At 50.2% G+C, this 25,252-nt stretch overlaps 2 protein-coding genes across 4 annotated transcripts in view; both read left to right on the top strand.

Moving 5' to 3' along the window:
• Positions 1–20,030, top strand: part of HYDIN (HYDIN axonemal central pair apparatus protein) — a 235,599-nt gene extending 215,569 nt beyond the window's left edge. For both annotated transcript variants that reach the window (XM_040982405.1, XM_040982404.1), the window contains exons 73-85: positions 297–504; positions 1,372–1,593; positions 2,845–3,014; positions 5,041–5,239; positions 6,152–6,310; positions 8,957–9,234; positions 10,383–10,602; positions 12,907–13,119; positions 13,762–13,925; positions 14,673–14,823; positions 15,873–16,103; positions 17,478–17,702; positions 19,085–20,030. In XM_040982405.1, coding sequence (XP_040838339.1) covers positions 297–504; positions 1,372–1,593; positions 2,845–3,014; positions 5,041–5,239; positions 6,152–6,310; positions 8,957–9,234; positions 10,383–10,602; positions 12,907–13,119; positions 13,762–13,925; positions 14,673–14,823; positions 15,873–16,103; positions 17,478–17,702; positions 19,085–19,567 — 2,923 coding nt within the window. In that variant the 3' untranslated portion in view covers positions 19,568–20,030. The remainder of the gene's footprint in view (positions 1–296; positions 505–1,371; positions 1,594–2,844; positions 3,015–5,040; positions 5,240–6,151; positions 6,311–8,956; positions 9,235–10,382; positions 10,603–12,906; positions 13,120–13,761; positions 13,926–14,672; positions 14,824–15,872; positions 16,104–17,477; positions 17,703–19,084) is intronic.
• A 3,883-nt stretch (positions 20,031–23,913) lies between these two features.
• The window catches only part of VAC14 (VAC14 component of PIKFYVE complex), an 83,605-nt gene continuing 82,266 nt past the window's right edge, over positions 23,914–25,252 (top strand). For both annotated transcript variants that reach the window (XM_040982403.1, XM_040982401.1), the window contains exon 1: positions 23,914–24,277. In XM_040982403.1, the coding sequence (XP_040838337.1) occupies positions 24,174–24,277 (104 nt within the window). In that variant the 5' untranslated portion in view covers positions 23,914–24,173. The remainder of the gene's footprint in view (positions 24,278–25,252) is intronic.

The raw sequence follows: 25,252 nt of genomic DNA, 5'->3' as shown, positions 1-25,252 counted from the left end.
AGAAAGGCAGACGACTCAGGACACAGCCTCCCTAGGGAACAGAGGAGGAAGGAAGTCCCAACCCTGCCCCATTAGCCTGTCAGAGTGGAAAATTCAAACTCCTTGCTCTCAGTATTTGTTCTTGGGTTTGTATTCTTTGTCATGCATCCACAGATGATGCCTAGCCAGCCTGGCATTTCTGACAAGTTCATTATAATTTGGAGTGCCCCTTGCCCTCCAGTAGGCTCCCTTTTCCCCAGCAGGTTTTAACACGTGTTCATCTAGTCTGCTAATCTGCTGCCTTGTTTCCCAACCAGGTTCCCAATTGATATTTTCTTCACACCAAAGCAGGAAGGAGATGTGAACTTTAATTTGATCTGCAATGTTAAAAAGAAAGTTCACCCTCTAACACTGAATGTCAAGGCTGAGGGCTACACCATGAACGCAGAGGTCAAGTGCAAGGACAGGGCTGGGACCATCACCCTCTTGACTCCCAACCAGACCAATGTTATCAACTTCTATGAGGTAAAGGTGTAAGAGGGTCTCCCTCTCTCCCTCTCTCTCTCTCTCCCTCCTTCCCCCCTTCCCTTCCTCTCCCTGTCTCACCTATCCCCCTACACTGACTGGAGAAGGCAATACAAATGACTATGAGCTGTGTCTTTATGCTTCAAATGTCTGGGAGACCAGCAGAACAGAAACACACCAGGCACAGCTCAGCGCCAGAACACATGTCCCTATGACGTGAATTAATTTTTTTTTTTAATTTTTTTTTATAAAGATTTATTTTTATTATTTTCTCATTGGAAAGGCGGATATACAGAGAGGAGAGACAGAGAGGAAGATCTTCCATCCGATGATTCACTCCCCAAGTGAGCGCAACAGGCCGATACTATGCCGATCCGAAGCCAGGAGCCTCTTCCGGGTCTCCCACATGGGTGCAGGGTCCCAAAGCCTTGGGCCGTCCTCGACTGCTTTCCCAGGCCACAGGCAGGGAGCTGGAAGGGAAGCGGGGCTGCCGGGATTAGAACCGGCGTCCATATGGGATCCCGGGCGTGCTAGGCGAGGACCTTAACCACTTGCGCCACCGCGCCGGGCCCGTGAATTAATTTTTTTTACTAGATATTTGGAGGAAGTGATAAAAGGGTAAAAATGTGTGTGAGAGTATGATACATAGAGGAGGAATGTTGGACTACAGTAAGGGAGGTCTAAGGATTAGACTGCCATCTAACTCGTGAGGAGACCCCCACACTCAGGAGCTCTTAAAGGAACTGGCTACAGTAAATTGGTGACACCTAGCTCATCAACATCCACTTATTTCCCAAAAGACTGTTTTCCTCAGGGAAGGGGTAGCAGTTGGCATTCACTATCCTGTTCTCTGTCACACACACACAGGTGGAGTTAAATGAATGTGTCCAGTGCGAATTCAGTTTCATCAACACTGGCAAGTTCAACTTCAGCTTCCAGGCTGAGCTGTCTGGCTCCAAGGCCCTGCTGCAGTACTTGGAATTCTCACCCATCGATGGCACCGTGGATGTCGCACAGACTGTCCCTGCCACCCTGTCCTTCCAGCCGTTTAAGGATTGCGTTTTAAAGGGCCTAGAACTCAAAATCAAGGTGAGACCATGTACAGTCTAAACACTGACTGCGCACAACCTGCCGTCCCTGCAGGCTGGTTCTCCTGTCTGGAAGCTGCTGCTGGTGGTTGTGTTAGAAACAGCCCCCATCTCCAACACAGCGGCTTCGATGGTTGAGCTGCCTGGTGAAGAAGTGTTGACTAAAAGGTGGCTGACCATCCCTGCACTGGTCTTACCACTCAGCAATTTAAATTAAGAGGACTAGATGGGACAAGCAAGTATATACACACTTCCCAAAAGAAGCTATTGAGCTCAATAAATAAAGAAAGACAGGAATGATGAAGTCAGCAAAAATAGTAGACTAAAAACATTGGAAACGCTTCTCTCCAATAGCAACAAAAACACTGACCAAAAAATCATCAAAATCAGCCTTTTCCGGAAACTGACCCCAGGTTTGCAACAATCTTAGGCGCACCAGTCCACCCTAACCCTGACCCTGTTCAAGAGACATGGCTGACTCCCTGTAAGAACACAGCTCTGAGGTACTTTCACCTGCCCCATCCCCTGTCTTCTCTCCTCCCTGCCCTTAAGTAGCCTTGCAAACCACTGCAACAAAAGTGGAAGGGAGCCGAGCACGCCTGGGCCTCCCCGCAAAGCCCAACTCTGAAACCATTGTCATTATGTGCCCTGTCTGACAGCACACGGGGGCCGCACCGCAAGGGCTGCTTGCCTCTGTTTGATCTGACTCCGCGCCTTCTTGCTCGACATAAGCAGCCTTTGCCCATGAGGCATTTGCCAGAAACAGTCGGTGTCAGTTGTTTCATAGAGCAGCCGAGGCGGGACAAGCATGAAGTTGACACAATAACTTAAAAAAGAAAAGCTTACCTGTGGTGAACTGTGACCCAAAATTACTAGAGTGGAAAACTCCAGAAAGAAGTAATTCAGACCTTTTCAGTTACATGCCACTCAGAGTCTCATGAGGAAATATTTCCCATTGAAAACTGTCTTTTCCAGAACTTTTTTTAAAAAAGCAAAAAGAAATACCAGATGACTTAAAGGTCTTTCTATTCTAACTGGCAGAAGTGTTGACAGCAAGATCTATAAGTGCTTTTCAGGAAATGATGCCCAAAATATATTCAAAACTATGACCAAGAAAATGGATTTTTTTTAAAGTTCATCAAGATGTGTATGAAAATTTGTGTTACTGGTGTTATTGATTCTAGTGAGTTCTCTTGCTTCACCTAAGGAACTGAGTGCCCTCTGTTCCCTCCCGCCGTGTCCTCCCTCACAGATCAGCCACGGCCCCGTGTTCCTGTGCAGCATTGCAGGCTGCGCCGTGAGCCCAGCTGTCCATTTCTCCTTCACCAGCTACAACTTTGGGACCTGCTTCATCTACCAAGCCGGGATGCCTCCCTACAAACAAACTCTGGTCATCACCAACAAGGAAGAGACCTCAATGAGGTAAGCAGGCTTCCAGAACACGCAGATGGAAGACAGAGTACCTCCAAGACAAAAAAAGAAGAAGAAAGGTGGGGGTGTTATGGGGAAAAACAAAACACGTGTAGTCATGAACCCTGGGCCCCTGTTCTAGTCTCTGATGCTAACACCTGGGTAAACACACACTGCTGCTCCACTTAGAATCCTCTTCTCTGAGGCAGCAGGCAGTGCCAGGCAATGTAACAGAGGGTTCCATGGCTCCCCTCTATCTCCCTTGTGTTACAGATGAAGAAATTGAGTTTTGAGGAGGTAACAAGTGAATGTCTCCCTGTGCAGATCTGTGCTAAGCTCAAGCGTTTTGGTTCAGATCAAGGCTGCTCTGTCTCATCCCTGTGGGTAACATTCCAGTCCATTCCTGACCGGGCCCAGGCAGCTGTGCTTATTCAAAGCTTGCTCTGCCCATATTGAAGAGAACTTTATCCACAATGATAGTCATGTATCTATACTTCTCTGTAGCTACATAGAGCTGTCACACTCAAAAATATGCCCCACTCTAACTAAGAAACTGAGTGTTTGATTTTAGTTCATTTGAGTTTGAATTTAAACAGCTACATGTGTCCTGAGGCTACCATATTGGGTAACTCAGGTCTAAGTTCAAATTTTAGGTCTTTTCTCCCTGTGTGGTTTTGGGCAAATTTTTAAGACTCTCTTTGACTCTGTTCTGTTGCCTAAATGAGTGATTGTGAAAGTATCTGCCATGTAGGGACTATTAGGAGGATCAAATTGAATCTGGAAACAGTGTTTAGAATAGTACCTGGAATATAGCCAAAAACAGTTATTGTTAGCTACTGTTATTGCAGCTGTTACTGTTGTAGTTGTTGTTATCCTAAGTGGTAATTCTAAGAGTGTCACGTGATTTAAAATACTGATTAAAAAATCAGAGGCAGGCATTTGGCCCAGCAGTTAAGATGTCAGTTAGGACACACATGTGCCCTGTTGGAGTACTCGGGTCCAACGACCAGCTCCAATCCCTATTTTGGTTTCTTTCTAAGGCACCTCCTGGGAGCCGCTGGATGATGTTGTTTCCAGTGATTTTATTCTTCCCACTTACATGGGTGGCCCGGATTGGCTTCCTGGATCCCAGTTTATCCTGGCCCAGCCCCACTCATTGTAGGCATTTAGAAATTAATATGTAGAAGTGACATTCTGTAATCTCTCTCTCTCTCTCTCTCTTTTTCTCCCTCACATAAGTAACATTTATTTTAAAATCTATTTACAGTTTTTCTTCACGTAATTTGATGTCCTCTCAGCCCTACTTTAAAGTGTTGAGTCCATACCTTAGCCTAACCAGACTCCTTTGCTACACTCCCAGAAAGGAGAAGTGAAGATGTTGCTCTGAAGAGGCCTAAGGGTGTTGCTATTCGACAGAGAAGTGAGATAGACATGACCTTGCAGGATGCTTTCTGGTCAAGCAGCTAGTTGTAGTAGTACTAATGGTGGTGGTGGTAGTAACTGCTCGCCTCTGTGGAAGGTCTCCTCTGTGCCCTGTGGCTGCTTTGCTCACTCCCTCTCACGTAATCTCACAGCAACTCTGGGCAGCCGTCACACTCCCCAGACGAGAGACCCGAATGGGCTGGATGACTTCTCCAAGGTCGTGGCAAGCTAGCAGATGGCACCTGGCCCTCTCTCCTGTCTGACTCTAGAACACAAACTTCCTCCTCTCCACAGCATTTAGCCAGTCAACTGCTTCTGGAAGTACCTCTGATGAAGAGGCACAAAACCATGAGCTGGTTTATCAAGAAACAGAGCGCTTGGAATCTCAGGACATGATTTGAGGGAAAGAACGCAGTTGTGCCTTTGAGTGGATGGCTGGATCTTTTGCTGAGTCCCGCCCCCCTCCCCCGTACCATCACCAATTAAGTGACTGCTGTAAGTCGAGGCCAGAGGACAGAAAGGGCAGCAGTACCCAGCCCAGAAAGACGGGAACAGAGCCAGTCCTTCCGGGTCAGCCTTGTCCAGTCTTACACACCTTGCCTTTGATTTTCTGCAGCATAGACTGTTTATACACCAACACCACCCATCTTGAGGTGAACTTCCACGTGGACGTGGTCAAACCAGGAAAGACACTTGAGATTCCAATCATCTTTTATCCCCGAGAATGCATCAACTACCGGGAACTCATCCCCTTTGAAATTAATGGGCTCTCACAACAAACAGTTGAAATCAAAGGGAAAGGCACTGAACTGAAGGTGAGAAGCAGATGGGGAGAACTTGGGGTTGGGACCCTCCTTGCCCTTTCCAGCCTCTTTTGCCCACAGTTACCCACAAACCACTCTGCGCCCCCAGGCTTGGTGAACAAACCCCTATCGTGATGATGCCCCCCCATAACAAGTGGGAGAAATGTCGGATCCAAGCGAATCACCTGTCTTGTTCAGCACCACACTTCCGTGTGCCAAAGGGCACACAGAATCACAGGTGCCAGAGCAGCACTATCCCCAGGAAGGTGGACAGTCAGATCGGACACCCAGCACATCCTGTCCTACTCCATTAGGGTAGGACACGGTTGTTTATGGGCTTAATAGTTAGGCAGGAGACACAGACATAAGTTTCAGAGGTCTTCCCTTAATGCTTGTATTGATTAGCAGTCTCTGGCCAGCCACAAAGCCCAGAGTCACATTTGACCAAGGGCATCCCTCCTACCCAAGTAGAAAGGAAAAGATCATATCCAGCTGCCCACCTTTGTTCCTAGGGTCCTTCATGTTTCAGGGAGGTTTTTATCTGGCCTGGGCCAATGACTTCCCTGGCTCAGAGCATTGCCACAGATTGACTCCTTATCTTGGGGTGCTCCCCACCCTGCCTCAAACTGACAAGGCCCGCCTCTGTTCTGCCCTCCATAAGAACCTGCCAACAACAAATGGCTAGAGCTGGGCCAATCTGAAGCAAGTAGTCAGAAACTTCTTACTCATCTCTGGCCTTGGGCCATCCTCCACTGCTTTCCCAGGCCATCAGCAGGGAGCTGGATCAGAAGTGGAGCATCCAGAACTCAAAAGGTGCCCATATGGGATGCCAGCACCACAGGCAGAGGATTAACTCTCTATGCCATAGCACTGGACCCAATCAAACCTTCTCTCTCTCTCCACCCCCTCTCTCTCATTCCTCAGATTTCAGTCCTTGATCCGGCCAATAGGATTGTGAAACTGGGAGCTGTCCTACCAGGACAGACTGTGAAGAAAACCGTTTCCATCATGAACAACAGCCTCACTCAAGTCACGTTCAGCCAGTCAGTCCTGTTCTCCATTCCAGAGCTCCAGGAACCCAAGGTTGGTGTTTTGGAGAGCGACCAACCCTGTTTCTGCTCACCCCAGGTGATACTGTAAACAACATGGTAACATACATGTAGCTCACCATACATGTGCATCTGTGACCATCTGCTTGCGGGGAATCCTTGAACGTGAGTCCATTAGGTCAGAGGAGAACCATTCTCCAGTACACATCATCCATCTGTCCCCTGAACAGTGTCGCACATCACACTCCCACATTCGCTACTATGTCTGTGTCCTCAAGGTCCCTGGACAGAGAAACTAGGCTGCCCATCAGGCCATCCTTGGTACTTGGGTACCCTTTGAAGATGGACCCAATGTGTTATGTCCCATGGGTGAGAGCAAACTGTCAGATGGAAGATGTTTCTCTTTGTGTTACTGCCTTTCCAGTTAAAATAAATCTGAAAGAAGGAGAGGGAGGGAAGGAGGGAAGGAGGGAGGAAGCGGACAAGGAAGAAAGGAAGGAAGCAAGGGAGGGAGGGGAAGGAAGAGATGAAGGGAGTAAAAAGGGGAGAGAGAGAAAGAGAAGTGAACGAGAAAGGAAATGGGAAGTGACGGGAAGCAAAGGGAAGAGAAGGGAGAAAGAAAAGAAATTCCAGAGGCGGGAGACGAACCAGGAGCAGGGACCACAGTGCAGAGAGGACCGAGTGGGCTGTCCCAAGCTGACCATCTGGGGAGGGGCATTGTGAGGAAGGACATCTGGGCAGTGTAGGATGCGGGGAAATCAGCTCAGAGGCCGGCCAGAGCAGAGAACCATCCCCGCCAGCATCTCACCACGGGCCCTCTGCTGCTCCCCTCACCATCCATTCAGAAGGCTGCGTGGCTTCCCTTTCCTTAACGTTAATCCAGATGGAATTCCCTGGCTCCCAAGTGCCAGGCCCCGTGGTGGCTTGGCCCCACCAGCTGAGTGGCCCATGCTGGCATCACTGCTGGAGACCAGTTCCCGACACCTCACAGCGTCCTTTCCTGACACTCCTCCGAGCCCCTTATCATGCCCTGCAGCCGCAGCTCACTCATAGGTGACTTCCAGAACCCAGTGCCACAGGGAGCCGAAGGACAGAAAGGAAGGCAGCTTCCTCAAAGCCTCTCTGGATTTGGGCTTCAGTTGGACTAGGAGGGCAGAGAAAGCCAGATGAATGTGCACCATGGTTCTTGGACTTGAAGATACAGGGGTCACCTGGGGAACTTTCAAAACCATAGATCCAGGGGCCTGGCGCGATGGCACAGTGGTTAAGGTCCTCACCTTGCACGCCCAGGATCCCATATGGGTGCCAGTTCTAATCCCGGCAGTTCCACTTCTCATCCAGCTCCCTGCCTGTGGCCCGGGAAAGCAGTCAAGGACAGCCCAAAGCTTTGGGACCCTGTACTTGTGTGGGAGACCTGAAAGAGGCTCCTTGCTTCAGACCGGCATAGCATCGGCTGTTGCGCTCATTTGGGGAGTGAATCATCAGATGGAAGATCTTCCTCTCTGTCTCTCCTCTCTGTATATCCGCTTTTCCAATGAAAAAATAAATCTTTTAAAAAAAAACAAACCACAGGTCCAGAGTTCTCCCACAGAAACTGGGATTATTCAGCGGACCTGGGGCCAGATCTAGGAATCTGTTTTTTAACAATCACACATAAATCTGCAGTGGTGTACCGCGCTGATCATCCACCTGTGACACTGGCAGCCCACGTGGGCACCAGTTTGCGTCTTGGCTGCTCTACTTTGGACGCAGCTCCCTACTTATATCTTGGGAAAGTGGAGGATGGCTCAAGGCTTTGGAACCCTACATCCCTGTGGCAGACCCAAAAGAAGCTCCTGGATTCCAGCTGCAGATTGACTGAGCTATGGCCATTGTGCCCATTTAAGGAATGAACCAGTGGATAGAAAAGTTTTTCTTGGGCCTGGCGCAGTAGCCTGGTAGCTAAAGTCCTCACCTTGCATGCACCAGGATCCCATTTGGGCTCCAGTTCATATCCTAGCTACTTCACTTCCCATCCAGCTCCCTGCTTGTGGCCTGGGAAAGCAGTCGAGGACAGCCCAAAGCCTTGGAACCCTGCACCCATGTGGGAGACTGGGAACAGGCTCCTGGTTCCTGGCTTCAGATCAGCTAAGCTCTGGCCACTGTGGCCACTTGGGGAGTGAAGCAGCAGATGAAGGATCTGTGTCTCTCCTTCAGTCTGTATATCTGCTGTTCCAATGAAAATAAATAAATCTCTTCTTAAAAAAAAAAAGAAAGAAAGAAAATTTTATCTCTCTCTGTTATCTCTGTAACTCTGACCTTCGAGTAAAATAACTTAAAAAAAAATTTAATCACACAGAATTCTGACATAGGCAACCCCAGGCAGAAACTCCGGAATTCTGGGTCCTTCCAGTTCCCTGCTGTGGTTTCACTTATTTGGGAGGAAGGGGGGAGAATCAAAGACCCACAGGAAGTTAGCAAGGAAGGGACTTACTTAGTGCTTCTCAGCTGCCCATTGGATGTCCTGGGTGATGCCTCTTCATGCAGCCGGGTCGCTGGAAGTTTAAGGTAGCCACACACAGATCACACAGCTGTTGGGTGAGTAGGAGATGAGATCTAACCCGTGTGCATTCAGCTCCTGCAGCTAGACCTCGCCAAGCCGAGGCTCTAGGAGCCACCCTGTCTCTGTTGTTTTGTTCAGGTCATCACCTTGCTACCCTTCCAGAACATCACCCTGAGGCCCAAAGAGGTCTGCAAGCTGGAAGTCACCTTTGCCCCAAAGAAGCGCGTGCCCCCCTTCTCCGAGGAGGTGTTCATGGAGTGCATGGGACTCCTGCGCCCCCTCTTTCTGCTCAGCGGCTGCTGCCAGGCCCTGGAGATCTCCCTGGACCAGGAGCATCTTCCCTTTGGACCAGTTGTATACCAGACGCAAGCCACACGCCGCATCCTCATGTTGAACACGGGTGACGTGGGTGCCAGGTAGGGGAGTCATGGCCTTCTAGCCCAAGGCTGAGACCAAGACCTCAGTCCCTGGGAGGCCCTGGGCTGTGTGCTTGTTTTTACAAGTGTAGCCACTTAAGAAGTGGCTTTTCCCTCCTTCCCTCATGATGCCCTAGAAATGGCCTCACCAGGGCAATTGCTGCTACAATCAATACGATCATAAACGCTGGCTCGGTGCCTTTGTTTTAGGCTCTATACATGACTCTCCTCAGTAGGTCCTAGCAGCAACTCTGCCAAACTAAGACTGCCAGAGACCCACTAGACAGATGAGGTTCAGGTACAAAGAGATTAAGTCACTTTTCCAAGACCACACGCACAGCAGCCATGTACAGGTGTGGCACGGAGTGGCCCTATCTTGGACGGCCATTCAGTTATCCTGGGACTATCCAAGATAGGTGCTGAGTCCTCATTTCACAAGCAAAGCTGAGGCCCAAAGAAGTTAGATAACTTGGCCAAAAACACACAACCTGGAAGTGAAGGATGAGCTTAGGACCTAGGTTGTATGTCTGCAGACAACTATTGTCACAGATATTTCCTCCTGGTTGCCCAGCCATGGGCTGACACAGCCATCCATGCAGGCTGGGCATTGCACATGCCAGGGACACCCGTCATCCTGAGGGGTGGGATGCTGTGGCTCTGGTAACCAGAGGTGCTATTCTGCAGTTGTCATCCACTACCTCCTGCCTGGACCAAGTGTCCGGCCACAGAGAAATGACCCCACAGGACCCACCAGGAACAGGCACAGCTCTCTCATGAAGAGATTGTCAATACCACTGGGGACCTCCTGGGCCCGGCCCCACCAGCTTGCTCCTGCACAGCCTTGGGAATACACGTGTGCGTGTCTTGTCTTTGTTTCCTGGTGAGCCCCTGGTGGGTAACAGATAAGGTGTGGCCACTCACCACCCTGGCTCAACTCTGAGAAGAATCCAAAGCACCTCACCCAGAGAGTGACTTTGGCTCATGTTCAGCACGTGCCTGTGTTAGCTGACCACCTCCTCCCGGGCCCAGGCAGCATCCAAGGGCACAGCCTCTCAGTTGACAGCCCAGGCAGTCGTTTTACTCTCCGTAACAGGACAACACAGGACATTAGTCAGCTGCTTTTCTTATCTTCCTTTGTCTCGGAAAAGGTTTAAATGGGACGTCAAAAACTTTGAGCCTCACTTCTCCATCAGCCCAGAAGAAGGCTATATCACCGCGGGCTCAGATGTGTCTTTCGAAGTGACCTACCACCCTACCGAGCTGGGGAAGGAGAGTCTCTACAAAAACTTGCTGTGCTTCATCCAGGGCGGCACCCCTCTGAGCCTCACCCTGTCCGGCCTCTGTGTAGGACCACCTGCAGTCAAGGAGGTGAGCAGGCGCTCTCCAGAGGGCACCAGTGGCAGTAGGAGCCAGACCAGGAACCTCACCAAGGTTCTAGCAGTCAGACCTGTTCCCACGCACTAGAGGTTCCTGGAACAGGCTAGAATGTTCTCTCTTCTCTGTTCATTTGGTTCACTCTTATTGGTTACTCAGAAATCAACTCAATTATTACTTTCTCAACTGAGCCTGCATTGATGTCCCTTCTAAGTAACATTCCAATACCAAGATTTGTGAAGTAAAGGGTTAACTAGTCCCATTGCTGTTAACTTGCCTGCATTACCTGGCGATACTGCTTAACAGTAACAAATGACACCCAGTCTCTATAATGATGGTTCAAGAATGCCATGTGAATGAAATCAGTCCACCCCAGACGTGTATGAATCAGCACAAACACACATGCTTTCTCTTTTCTCGAGGAAACCTGCCCGGGGATGGAATGGCAGAGACCTACAATGAGTGTGTGCCTGCCTTTTCAAGATGCAGTCAGGCCGTTTTCTGAAGTGTTTGAATCCCTTTTCCATTTTCATAGCAATGACTGACATATTCCCACTTGGCTCCACATCCTTGCCAACACATTCACTTCTAGAAAGTCTTGAGTGATGGCTGCCCGGAGTTGTTCACATTCAGCACCCTTCTGATGATGTCAAATGCTGAGCGTCATCCATGTCCTTTCTGTGCCATGTTCTTTACTCAAAGCTCTGTTATCAATCTCCTATTGTTCATTTGGTTCCTTGTCCTATATTGCTCCAAATATCCTGGGTACATTGATTTACATTTAGCTCTTGTTCATTTTTGCACACAATTTATACAAGAATCCACCTTTTTTGTACACATATGGTTATCCAACTTTTCCAGAACCTTATGGTAAAAATAGAACTCTTTATCATGTGAGTTACTTTTGTCCTCTTGTCCAAAATGAATTGACCTTGTTCAGTGATCTATCTTACTGTCTTTACAAAAACACCACACTGCCTTGTGGCTAAACCCAGCAGCTGGCTGTCCCCTTCCCTCTCACCTGGCCTGTGACAAGCACTGGACATGAACCAGTCCCTTCTCCCCCCACACTTGTTTCGCTTGCCTCCAGGACCCCCACACGCCCCTGGGTTCTGCTTCCCTCACTGACCGCCCCACTCACCTCTTCAGGTTCTCCCCTCACGTGGAAATGCATCCATCAGTCCTTAGAGTTCTTCTTCCTAAATGCAACCTACTTCTTCCTTATCACACCTGGGACTTAAAAAAAAAAAAAAAAAAAACTTTACTGACAACTGGATTTTTCTATTGAACTCTGACTTGACTAACAGGCAGCTATCCTGATCTCTTCCCCAAACCTGTTTCTCCCACATTCAACCCTTTCTCAGTGGCATCTCCATCTTCCTGGCTGCTGTGGCTGAAGTCTGGATTTCATTCTTGAATCTTCTACTTGGCATCTGTGACTCCATGCATCAGAAAAACCAACTGGCTGAAGAGTTGTATTGTGAAGACAGTACAACTGGAATATAACCACTTCCCACTGTCCTGGTGCTACTAGTGCCATCCAAATCACCATGATGTCCCCCACACACCTTTTCTGGTGTGTCTTCTAATTGACCTCTATCTTCTGCTACCTGTAAGCATCCAGAGAGATTCTAGATCAAGTCAGATCACTTCTCAAAGCTTTCTGTGTCATCCTATTTAATTAGAAGGAAAGGCCTTTACATGACTCTGAAATCCCTGTGTACTCTTGGTTCCTGCTACTTTAGTCCCCCCACCCCCATCATGTTCACCACCCTGGCCACCTGGTGCCTTGTCCAAAGGCAGGACCTCTGCATTCTCCACCTTCTCTGTTGGGGATTCTTTTCACTCAAGTCTCCACTGATGCCATCCTTGTTGGTCATTAGTTAAACACATTTTCCAAGAGGCCTTCTTCTATCACACTATTTGAAATTCTGAGCCCACTACTCATCTGGAATTCACTATGCCCTTGCTCTGCTTCAATACACTCTGTATCCTTTATTCCTACACTACAGATTCTGTGTTTAACTTATTCAGTTGTTTTTTGTTGTCTATCTTGCCTCTGCTAAAGTACCGTTTCTTTGAGGGTAATCCAGTTATTTTTGTTCATTGCTGACTCTTCATCACCAATGAACAATGCTTAGAAGAAACCCAATAAATATTTATTGAATAAATGAAAGGAAAAGTAAATGATCAATTGAAACTCTTGATGAGAAGCCTTCCCCGCCATGCATGCTGGACTTCCGTCTCTTAGACTGCCCAGGAAGTGCCACACAAGATGAGATGCCCATTTTTTTCCAGGTGGTGAACTTCACCTGCCAGGTACGCTCCAAGCACACCCAAACCATCCTGCTGTCAAACCGCACCAACCAGACTTGGAATCTGCACCCCATCTTTGAGGGGGAGCACTGGGAAGGGCCTGAATTCATCACCCTGGAGGCCCATCAACAAAACAAGCCCTATGAGATCACCTACCGGCCCCGCAACATGAACTTGGAGAACCGCAAGCACCAGGTAAGCTGACACCCCACTCCTCATCAGTTGAATAAAGTGGGTGTGGGAGAGATGTTGGAGAAGAGTTTGGGGGCTCAGAACTGAGAGTATATTAGAACAGAGTGGGAGGTGGGAACTCCCAGGTAATGTTGGAACAACGGCAATTTGTGAACATTACCCAGTTGGGGCTTCCCTTCATCCACACATTTCAGAATTCTCTTGTTAGAGCCAAGAGCTCGGTTCTGAGGAGGGACCCTGAACCAAGCAGCAAAGTGATTCCCATATAGCTTAATTGCATCAGTAACAACATAAACAATTTTGTAAAGGGGTCATGACCATTTTTAAAGACAGCCTAATATTTGGTTGAGTCAGAATTCCATGACTTACTTAACATTTACCTGTTGTTGAATGTCCATTGCCACATTTTCTTCAATATGGTAAGGGATTTCATTCATAGATATGCATTTTTTTTTTTCATTAAGTTCCCATGGTGGGATTCCTGATCCAAATACCTGTGAACATTTTTATGACTCTTGAAACATATTACCAAACTTTTCCCAAAGCACCATGCCTTTATGTGGATTCCCATTAAGCTTGTGTGGACACTATGGACAACTAATGAAGGACCACCTGTGTTGCTCTGATCATAGTTCTTCTCCTTAGGGTACCCTCTTCTTCCCCCTCCCGGATGGGACTGGCTGGCTATATGCTCTGCATGGGACCACTGAACTCCCCAAAGCCGTGGCCAACATCTTCCGTGAGGTGCCCTGTAAGACACCCTACACTGAGCTCCTGCCAATCACCAACTGGCTGAACAAGCCCCAGAGGTGAGGAGCTGGGGGATCAGAGATGGAGACAGAGAGCTTCCACCATTCAGTCCGGGCTTCCCAGCACCTCCAGGGGATGTTGGGGTGTGGGTGGCTGACAAAGCTCCTGAGGAGGCCTGCACTTCCTGAACCCACACCTCTGGGGAGATTCTCCCGCTCAGGACCACGATAAATCTCTTAGAACAAGACCTAACACGAAATCAGTCCCAGTGCATGTTAGGTCTCACTACCACTGTGACTTCTAAGTGCTCTGTCCTAAGCTGCTTGGGTCCTTGGGAAGAGAGTGGACTGAAAGGACAGGAGGAGCCTGAGACCACACATCCCAGGCCCTTTCTGTTACATGGAAGGACCCAGGGAATGGCTGACAAGGAGTGACCTACTGAAGGCCACCAGCCAAGTCTGTATCCTAGTCCTGCCAACAAGTCCTGCCACCTGCATGTCTGATCTTCCCTCCTTTGGTCTCTGTCCCCTGGTTAGTAAGTCAGAGTAGAAAGACTAGTGACAGTGGAGACCCACGAGGGTGAAATCCCTGTAGCCTGTGGAGAGCGCTCACTCAGTACCCGACATGCAAGAAGTGGTCAGTAATTCAGTGACCTGCTTTGTGAGTGACCACAGACCACAGCCCTGGATCGTGCACTCTCCACTAATGCCAGGGTACAGGTGGAACCTTCCCTCCCTTCCTTCCTTCCTTTGGGCAAACACCCCTAAGTTCCTGTCTCCCTTTGTCACATGCCTGTGCCACCCCAGATTCCGAGTCATTGTGGAAATAATCAAGCCAGAGAAGCCAGACCTCAGTATCACAATGAAGGGCCTCGATTACATCGACGTACTGTCCGGCTCCAAGAAAGACTACAAACTCAACTTCTTTTCCCACAAGGAGGGACTGTACAGTGCAAAGGTATCTAGGGGTCAGAACCACAGCCTCGGACCCCTGGAGGTTTTGCCCCAAGGTGGGTGAGGCCAACATCAGGAAGTAACAGGGAGCCTCCCACAGTCGCTGCTGCCAGACACAACCATCTCTCCGAATTCATTCTTGTTCAACAAGCACGTATTGAACATGTATGCCCTGCGCTGCACACTAAGTGCTGGTAACACAGCCCTGACCAAAAATCAGACAGCATCTTATGTCATGCAACACAGTCTAATGGAGGAGGGAGAGAGCCGTTACTCAGACAACTGGAGCAGGTATCTAAACTCACCAGATGAGGTTCGTGTTTTAAGAGAAAAGCGTATGCACACGTCAGCTCTTGGGGAAGATCAGGGCTAAAGGCAACCTGTGGGAGGATCATCGCTCACAGGTAGTAGGTGAAGCCACTACTGCACTGAAATTGACAGGAGAGAGATCTTAAAGTGTGGAGGAGGAAGACTATCTAGAAACACGCACACACACAGAACGGACACTGGCAAAAACCACTCAAGACACGCCAGTCCCACAAACAGCCCTCCTCAGAGCCACATGCACAGCCAAGATTCTAAAGAAAATCTGAGAATCAAGGAATCGTGAAGCAAAGGCAAAATCCATAAAAGGGAATTTGCAACTCAATGAAAACAATTACTTATTAGTCCCCATTTGGTATGGTGGTTTTGGAAACTGTTTCAGCAGCAATAGGAATGGGAGGAATAAAGCGTACCCCACCTTGAGCTTCCTGAGGCTTGCTTCCTCTCACCCTCCCCACTGGGGACAGGAGGGCTTGCTGGCACTGCACACTGCTCTGGTCCATCATCTCATGCAAACCCAGGTTTTTCATCTCCCACTTTGAAGAGCCAGACCGACGTGCCTCAGAGAAAGGCTAGTGGGCAGGGACGCAGAGGGGCTGGGAGAGCCGTGCCATCTGGATTCTCAGGCTCCGTGTTCCAGGCAGGGCCAACAGAGAAGGAGCTTCTGAAAATGTGCAGAAGCCCATTGCTTAATCCCACCCTCCCTCTCCCTTCTCCCTGGGAACGCAGGTGATCTTCCGAAACGAGGTGACCAGTGAGTTCCTGTACTACATGGTGAGTTTCAGGGTCACCCCGTCCGGTGTCATCAAGACCCTCGAGATGACGAGCCCCGTCCGGCAGAGTGCCACAACTTCCATCAAGGTGGAAAACCCCCTGCCCTACTCCGTGACCTTCGCCACCGAATGCCGGGTGCCTGACATCAGCCTGCCCTCCCAGTTCTCCGTGCCCGCCAACTCTGAGGTACAAGCCTGGCCGAAGCAGGGGCACATAGTTTGGCCAAAGTAGACATCTTTATTATGAGCCTTGTCTTTAGTATTTGTTTGTCTCATTCAAGCCAAAGTTGGTTGGTTGGTTGTTTTGGTTTTTGGTGGGGCGGGGGGACAGGTGCGAGATGTAAGACTGGCAAAGAACATACATGCTGAAAAGGGAAGCCGGCTATGTGAGTGTCCAGTGTGCATACGTGCGCTCACGTGCTGCTTCCAGAAGCATCCTCCAGAAGCCTCTGACCCCGGTTGGAGTGAACCACAGTCATCCCAAGGCCTGAAATAGTGAACTAGCATTCAGAATTGCCACACAATATGTCGATATGTCCTTCCATCATCTGTGCCCTGTGTTTATACGTTTGTCCATGTTACCTGATTCTATTTTTTAAAGATTTAATTCTTTTTTATTCGAAAGTCAGATATACAGAGAGGAGGAAAAAGAGAGAGAAAGAGCCTCCATCACTGATTCATTCCCCAGGTGGCCACAGTGGCCAGAGATGAGCTGATATGAAGCCAGGAGCTAGGAGCCTCCTCCAGGCTGTGCATATAGGTGCAGGGTCCAAAGACCTTGGGCCATCCTCCACTGCTTTCCCAGGCTAGAGCAGAGTGCCAGATGGGAAGCAGGGCTGCCAGGATTAGAACCAGCACCCATATGGGATCCCAGCACATGCAAGACGAGGACTTTAAGCCACTAGGTACCACACTGGGCCCTACTTGATTCTTTTTCTTCTTCTTCTTTTTTTTAATGTTTATTTATTTATTTTGGAAAATCAGATATACAGAGAGGAGGAGAGGCAAAGAGGAAGATCTTCTGTCCGATGCTTCACCCCCAAGTGGCCACAATGGCTGGTGCTGCACCAATCTGAAGCCAGGATCCAGGAACTTCTTCTAGGTCTCCCACACAGATGCTGGGTCCCAAAGCTTTGGGCCGTCCTCGACTGCTTTCCCAGGCCACAAACTGGTTGGGAAGTGGGGCCTCCGGGATACAAACTAATGCCCAAAGGGGATCCCAGTGCGTGTAAGGCGAAGACTTTAGCTACTACGCTACCACACCAGGCCCTAACTGATTGTGCTTAGATCCGAAGTCTTTCTCGGTGGCTCTATATGATTCCACTGAAACTTATTTAACTAATCCCCTATCCTTGCATTTCAGTTGTTTCTCTTGTTTTGCTGTTACTAACCCTGACCTTGGTCCTGGTTTGATTCTGTCTGGACAGTAACAGGAAGGGCATGGACATGCCTGTGTAGCATTACGTCTGCCACCAGCCCCCGTGAGGTCTCACAGGCCCCCGAGTGGCACAGGATGGGCCAGACTCCCCGTGTGACACCCTGCCTTTCTCCTCCCATGCAGGGCACGTTCTCATTTGAATTCCAACCCCTCAAAGCTGGAGAGACCACGGGGAGACTGACTTTGCACAATAGCGATCTGGGTTACTACCAGTACGAGCTCAACTTGAAGGCGGTGCCAGCGCCCCCAGAAAAGCCCGTCCACTTCCAGACGGTTCTTGGCAGCAGTCAGAGCATCTTCGCCAAGTTCACCAATTATACACGGCAGAAGACGGAATACTTGTGCAAGGTCAGCGGCCCCCACCCCACTCTCCGCACACCCTCCCTCCCCGGAAGTCTGAACTCACAGCAAAGGGGAGGATGCCAAAGGGGAGGAAAAAAAACCCCAAGAGCTGAAAGCCTCATGGTTACCACGACACCTGCCGGGGGGCGGGGAGGTGCTGAATCTAAGCCTGGAAAGCCCCAGCTAGTCACGGAGAGCCCAAGGCCCAGGTTCTTCCTGCACAGGTTTCTGTTTCAACCCAGACCCAGCCAGGGACATGGGTGGAGAATTCTACCTCCCATGGCATTTTCAGGGTCCATAATGGGAGGCAATGTAGCCTGGTGGCCACAAGTAAGGGATGTTGTGGGAAGTCGGATGTGAACTTGAATCCTGGTTTCATCACTTTTTGTAAGAATAATTTACTTAAGCTGTCTAAGCTCATCGCTACATGGAGACAGTTTTCCTGCCTTGGCCCATTGTCTGTTGCAATACCTGGCTATCACAGATTGGGTCATGTATAAAGAATAAACGATTCCTCAGCTCATGGTTCCAGAGGCAGAGTGACCACAGGTTCAAGGACTGAGAGCCTGGTGAAAAGCAGGGGCCCTCAGCCTCAGAGTGGCCTAAGTTCCTGGTCATCCTGTCAATCAGGAGACAGCAAGCTATGCTATGCGAGGCGCTTGGCAGCTGGGAAAGGGAATGTTGAGCTCTCACATGTGCTGTTAGTCCAGTAAGGATGCACAGGGGACTCTGCTCCTCACAGCTACCCGGGGACCCAGCCGAAGGATCACCCCCACTTCAGCTACCTTCATAGACCAAGGGCATCCTGACCCCCTCATCACAGCTGGGGAATACATCATCCCCTCTTCAGAATAGCTCTGCTCCCTCAAGCCCAGGGGCCCTTCTTGATCTGAGCTGGGTACAACATAACCATCCTTTTCAAGAACTTCCATCACACACACTGTGAGAGAACCCGGCCTTCCATGTACACGTCAGATGCCGCTCAGCCCAAGAATAACACCCAGAAGGGTGTTATTAACGCCCAGAAGCATCAGAAGGGTGAAACAACCCCAGGTACGGGTACATAAGGCTCTAGCGTGGAAGTGACACCTTTCACTTCTGCCTACAGCTACTTGTCCAGAACTAGCCCAACATGTTCACAAGGAGTCAGAATGTTCCATCATCCATGACCGTGGGAAGAAAGAGGAACCAGAGCCCAAGGACCACCCTGCCCACATAATCTAGCCGTGTGTCTTTGGGCATGTTGTTGACATCTGTTTACTTCTGTTTCATGGTAGCAGAGGAGGGATAGTAACTGGCAGTATGTACCCTGTATGTGAGCTTGGAGCAGCCAGCTTAATAATCTGTCCAGCTTCACCCAAACACCCATTCCTTTGTTGCCCTTCCAGACGGACTGCCCAGACTTCCACACGGAGAGAGTTATCAGTGCAGCCGCTGGAGCCCAGGGCGGCACAGAAGTCAGCGTGGAGGTCTTATTCGAGCCCAGCCACCTGGGTGAAACCAAGGGCATCCTGACTCTGTCATCATTCATGGGTGGGGAATACATCATCCCCCTCTTTGGCATGGCTCTGCCCCCCAAGCCCCAGGGGCCCTTCCTGATCCGAGCAGGGTACAACATCATCATTCCTTTCAAGAACATCTTCTTCCACACCGTGAACTTCTCCTACATCGTGGAGAACCCGGCCTTCACCGTGCGCGCCATAGACACCACGCGGCCCAAGAAGATCAACAACATCACAGTCTTCTTCGAGGGAAACCCATCGGGCAGCAAAACCCCCATCACCTCCAAGCTGATTGTCTCCTGCCCTCCTGGGGAAGGCAGTGAGACTGGGATCAAGTGGGTCTATTACCTGAAGGGGATAACCCCTTAGTGACAATCCTGTGGTGGCCAGAACCCCCCAAAGGCCGTTTCCTTGGCCTCGAGGGCTGTATGTTGTCCTAGCCTGACAATAGAGTGAGGGGAAACATAATATTTCTAAGGGGGTTGTCATCTTTTCATCCTCATTCATAGAGCTGAGTATTTCTTTCCTATGTTTTCCAAATGCAGTTATGAAGTGTAAATGTCCTGTCAGTCACTAGAGGTGCATACACCCAGTAGATTCTGATTTCATTCACTGAATCCTTACAAGTCTCTGAATCTTTTTTCCCTTGGCACAACTGCAAAGCTCAAGTGTTCTGCAGAAATCTTCCTTTTGAACAAGAAAGGACAGGTGTCTTACCGTGCAGCACTATGCAATCTCTTTATGCAGTCCATACTGACTCAAAGAGCCCTTGGCCATAACTACATTGATGTGATATTTTGTTGTGCTTTCTCAGTCAAGTCAGAGAAATCACATTCAAAGCAGTGAACACATAACATCAGAGCATCCTGGGATGTTCCCATTCCCTTTCACTGTTGCTTGTTAAACCATCAGTCTCAAATCCTGTACCTGTTCCCCCAGGAAAGTTCTCACTGAGGGCCGGGTCCTTGTTGGGGATTAATAAACAAAGGACATGAGGTCTTGCAGAACTGAATTTTTTTATTATGGCAGCAGAGCAGTCATCATCTTGCAGGATGATGCACTGAGACAAAGTGAGGGTTTTTATGCTTTTACAAACGCGTAGTGCAAACGGTGGGAAAGCAGGTGTGCAGAGTACAGAGTAGCTGAGTCTCCATAGGGTCAGAATAATCCATAACAGTTCCAAGCACAGGGTAGGTGACAGTAGTTCTACTGTGGGAAGGAAATGAGTAGGCAACATTCCAAGGGACAACAATGCATCAGGCACTGGAACTCCACGACTCTAGGACTGTCCCCAGCTTGCTCTTGCACACAGGAGGTCTTGGCATGTCTGTCAAGCATCCGCATTAGTCCTAACAAAAGGCTGAAGGTGCCCCTGGCTCATTCTTTCCTACGAGAGCAGTTTGTTATCAGTCGACCTGCACATCCAGTCACCTACTTTTCTCACACAGAACTCAGCCCTTCCCCAGGTCTGACTTGATTGATGCAGAAAAGGGCTTGTCCATCACGTACCTAGGTCTCGTACTGCTGCACTGAGAACCAATACTGCACCTGGTTCAAACACGCGCTTGGCCACTTGAGTCATAAATCCTTTCCCAGGGGAAGGACCGCGTCACAGCTGGCTGGCTGCAGCTATTTTGTGCACACATAAAGGGTGACAGTTGAAGTCCGTGCTTTTCGGTAGGACCACTCTGGAAGCTCTACGTCCAGGGGGCCCCTGCCTCAACCCAGAGCCTTGGTTCCACAGCTGCCACTTTCCTTCCCGCTCTGCCCCCACCCAGGGCCTTGTGGTGTGTCTTCATAGGAGCATGTACTTGCTGCTACCACCTGCTGAGATAAAGATGATTATGGTCAACTAGCCCTAGAGAGGATCTGCTTTGCTCAAACTCTGGGGGACAATGTCTTATATAACGCCCCCAACTGTTTCTCACTCTTCCAAGTACTGTACGAACAAGGCATCAGCACACAGACGCAGGTGAATAAACACTGTGAGATGTTGGCCAACGTGCCAGCATGCTTCTCAGTCGCCCCCTGGGCACGAAGAGTGTGAGCCTGGTGGAGTCGGCCAGGGCAAGGGCACCATCACCCTTGGCACCCCTGCCTGCCAGCCAAGGACACATGGCTCAGTTATCAACATTTCCTAGACCGTCACGTCTCTGCAGGAGCTTCTAACTCAGAAGTAGGATGAGAGGGAACCAGTTTCTTAGCAACCTGAGCTAGGATGTAATTTCAGGAAGAGAGAATACCTTATGATTAAAAAAATGTTTTTTGTTTAGTTTCCTCATTGTTTCAGTTATTAAAAAACCACGTCATGCTATGACCCTTGGGAAATTTAGTTCACTTTTAAGAAAAAGTCAAACCCATAAGCAAACAGATGGAAATGCTACATACAATGGTGGTGGGAATGAATACACCGTGAGGAAACAGACCTAAATCACTCTCACTGACTCAATTCTTTTCACATATCATGACCAAAGTCCTACCAGCACAAACTTTGTAACACATTCAGAAAGGTCCTTGGCGGTGCTACTTTCTGTCAAGGTACGAAACCATTAGACAATGTACCTTTTCTGCCAAAGCGTCTACCTGGGGAGTCTTCGTGTCATTTGTAACTGACTGCCTTCGTCAGACCCTGTTGGAAAAGCTTTTAACAACTGCAAACTCCCATCAGCGTAGGAAAAAGTGCTTTTTGTGAAGCTGTCCAGACACAGTTTCTCCAAGATTTACTGAATTTGGGATTGACCCCTGTGTTCATTTTCTCCAGCAACATAAACAACCAAAAACCTAGTGACCTAAAACAACACAGGCTTGAGTCCAGAGCAGTAGCCTAGCGGCTAAAGTCCTCAATGAAACTGTTGAATGCCAAATTTGTGTTTACTGTGCCAGCATAGTTGCTTTTTTTTAAAGATATATGGGGAAGATGGGAACACTGGGCCAAGACACACCACCCCGGCCCCAGCCCCAGGTCGGGTGCTGCAGATTGCCCTGGGAAGATTGTCTGGGAGCAGCTAAGGGCATGTTTGACAGGGGAGGAATGATTTCTAGGATATTCCATGGACTGGGCCACTGCACGTGCAGATAGGCAAGGGAGCTGAGACCAGAGGACATGTCTGGGTCAGGCCAAGGGTACCAGCCTGCCCATGTGCGAGACCTGGGCTGGACTAAATAGCAGCACTTGCCACCTCCTGGTGTACACAAAAGCTGGAGCTGGGTGGCATGCCTGGCTGGGCTGGGCCGCAGTACCCACCCACCAGTATCATGGGAAGGGCATGTCACACTGAGCCACAACACCCACTGGAACACAAGAGAACCAGATCTGGGGGCGGATTCTGTAGTGGACTTGTAGGCCCACCTCTGTGGGACTGCAGCACAGCTGGCTTGTGTGGAGAGCTGGGGACAGCGACCTGACTGAGCCACGCTGCACCACAGAACTCCCCTGACAGGAGCCCATCCGACACAGCTGCGGCTGGGAGGAGGTGGGCGGGACCACCAGCACAAAACCAACACATGCAAAAGCCAGGACTGAGGGCAGACCATGCCAGGCAGGGCTGCTGCACCCCCCGGAACATGTGAGATCTAGGGCTGCCAGCAGACCTGATAGGGAACTCGGGGGACTCCCTTGCTAGACCACAGCTCCCACTGGCATGCATGAGATCCAGGACTCAGCTGGACTAGGCTGCAATGTCCGCCAGTGAGAGCCGAGACTGCCGGTGAGCCATGCCAGGCTGGGTCAAAGTACCTGCAAACACAAGTCCCAGGAATGGGAACAGCCTGCTAAGGGGAACGCTGGGGACTCCCCTGCTAGGCTGCAGTTCCCCTCGGTGAGTGTGACAGCCAGGGATGTGAGCGAGCTGGGCTGGACAAGGCTGCAGCACCCATCAGCACGCTTGGGTCCGCAGGCAGGCCAGACTGGTCAAATTGCACTAGACTCCAGTACCCACTGGTGCTTGCAAGAGCCGGGCTAGACTGCAGCCCCTCAGGGTCACATGAGAGCCAGATGTGGGGCTCCCTGCTACTACGTCTTCAACTGCAACACAGCCACAGACTGCTTTGTAAACTTTTACCATGCGGCAGTGATTTCTGTACCACCATCTAATTTTGAAATTACCAGAAGGGACTGCTCTCCATCAGCTCCGCCTGGAGACCTGGAGCTCCTGCCCTGGGCAGTGTCAGAGCCTGCCTGTCTGAACATATCCCACACCCAAAGGGTAAAACCACGGCCACTGTGGATACCTGAGAGTTCATTTTAAAGTGCGACAAACAAAATCCATAACCATCTATTTAAACTGATAATTTTAGGGTATAAGTAAGGGTAAGGTAAGAATTTTAGATTTTAGTTGATTGGAAGAAAATAGCAGTTCAAGAGTATTACAGGCATAAACAATGGCAGCCTTACTCCCACTTGAAAAGCACTGCCATGAACTATTCAATAAATACGGAATAAGTTAGACTGACTACAACTCAGGCTCCTGGCAACCCAGGGTTCCAACCATGTGCAAAGCCGGCAGCATCAGTGTGTGGGCCCCACGCAGGCGAACTTTACACGCTGTGGGGTTCAGCGCCAAGAGTTTGAGTGGAGGGGTGGAGCTCCGGGGGCGTGGCCAAGCCTCCCGAGGCCGGCGTGCGGGGGCGTGGTGGGCTGGGGGCGGATCCTCGCGGCGGAAGGCGGAAGCGGGGCGGAGTCATGTGACCCGAGTAACATGGCTGCCACCCCGTGAGCGCCGCCGGTGCCGGGCACGATTGGTCGCGTGAGCCTTTAGGCGGCAGGGGTCAGGTGTTCGGAGCGAGAGGGGCGTCTGGGCTGGGGTTCCGAAGTGACGCGCGGCGGCGGAGCGAAGCCGGGGGTCCTGGGGCGGCGTGGTCCATGAGCCGGCACCGGCGGCAGCTTGGAGCCGCAGACCCCCGTGGCCCCGGCGCGGTCCCGGCTGCCGCGGGCTGAGGAGCCGGAGGCTGCAGGACTCCCTCGAGGCTCACCACCATGAACCCAGAGAAGGATTTCGCGCCGCTCACGCCCAACATCGTGCGGGCCCTCAACGACAAGCTTTACGAAAAGCGGAAGGTGGCAGCGTTGGAGATCGAGAAGTAAGAACTGCGGGGTCCCTGCCCTGGCTGTGCACATCCCCTCCGGGTTGCCCTGCGCCCGGAGCTTTAAGACCCGTTAACTTGAGAGTCCGACTTTGCGCCTGGACAGGTGGTGGCATTTGAGCCAAGTTCTGCAGCTTCCCCATGTGTCTTCCCTACCTCCCCAAGGGCTGTGCAGGGGAGGAAATGACCCCGTGTGCATGCGGTGCTTGGCACTGTGGAGTGCCCGACAGTGGCAGAGATCTGTGGAGCGGGCAGTGTTGCTACTGATGGAGCTCCGCCTGCTTGCTTAGCCAGCTCCCCAAAAGTGAAAGGGTCCATTGAGGGCCCGAGAGGAGAACCCCCTGACTTCAAGGTACAGAGCGCTGTTTGTTCTATCTCTGCCTCACCACGCTTCCCAGCAAGCGGGAGCTACTGTGCCACTGCAGCTTTGTTAGGGGGTGTGTGTGTGTGTTTTCGCCGTGTTGGATATGTAACTGGGTGTGTTTCATTAAGGTGTTTATAACTACTGTTTTACCTTTGTATGTTTCTCCTCCCCACCCCCAGCCAAAGAGTAATTATAAAGTCAAGTTGGATGCATGTGGTTTCGGAAGAGGGAGAAGGAGCAGGGTTGGACACTGGAAGAAGGTTGAGCTGGGCCAGGACAAAGTCTGCCCTGGCCACTTGGGTAGCCACCAGCTAGACATCTCATTTAAATGATTCAAGATTAAATGCAGTGTTTAAAATGAGTTCCCTTAGCATCCTTCCCCGTAGGACAGGTGTTTGCCAGCCACAGGTTTTGTATTGGCCATCTTGTGGGGCAGCACATATTGTAGGACGGTTCCAGAATGCCGCGGTCTAGCCCAGTTTGTAACACTCCGTCTTGGGGGCCCAGCGTGATAGCGTAGTAGTTAAAGTGCTCGCCTTACGTGCACCAGGATCCCATATGGGCAGCCAGCGGTCCCACTTCCCATCCAGCTCCCTGCCTGTGGCTTG

This window comes from Ochotona curzoniae, unplaced genomic scaffold (assembly GCF_017591425.1).
Source record: "Ochotona curzoniae isolate NIBS_2020 unplaced genomic scaffold, NIBS_Ocur_1.0 contig_3622, whole genome shotgun sequence".
In the NCBI taxonomy this organism is placed as follows: domain Eukaryota; kingdom Metazoa; phylum Chordata; class Mammalia; order Lagomorpha; family Ochotonidae; genus Ochotona; species Ochotona curzoniae.
Note: the sequence above shows the minus strand (reverse complement) of the source record. Positions and strands in the feature narration are given on the sequence as shown.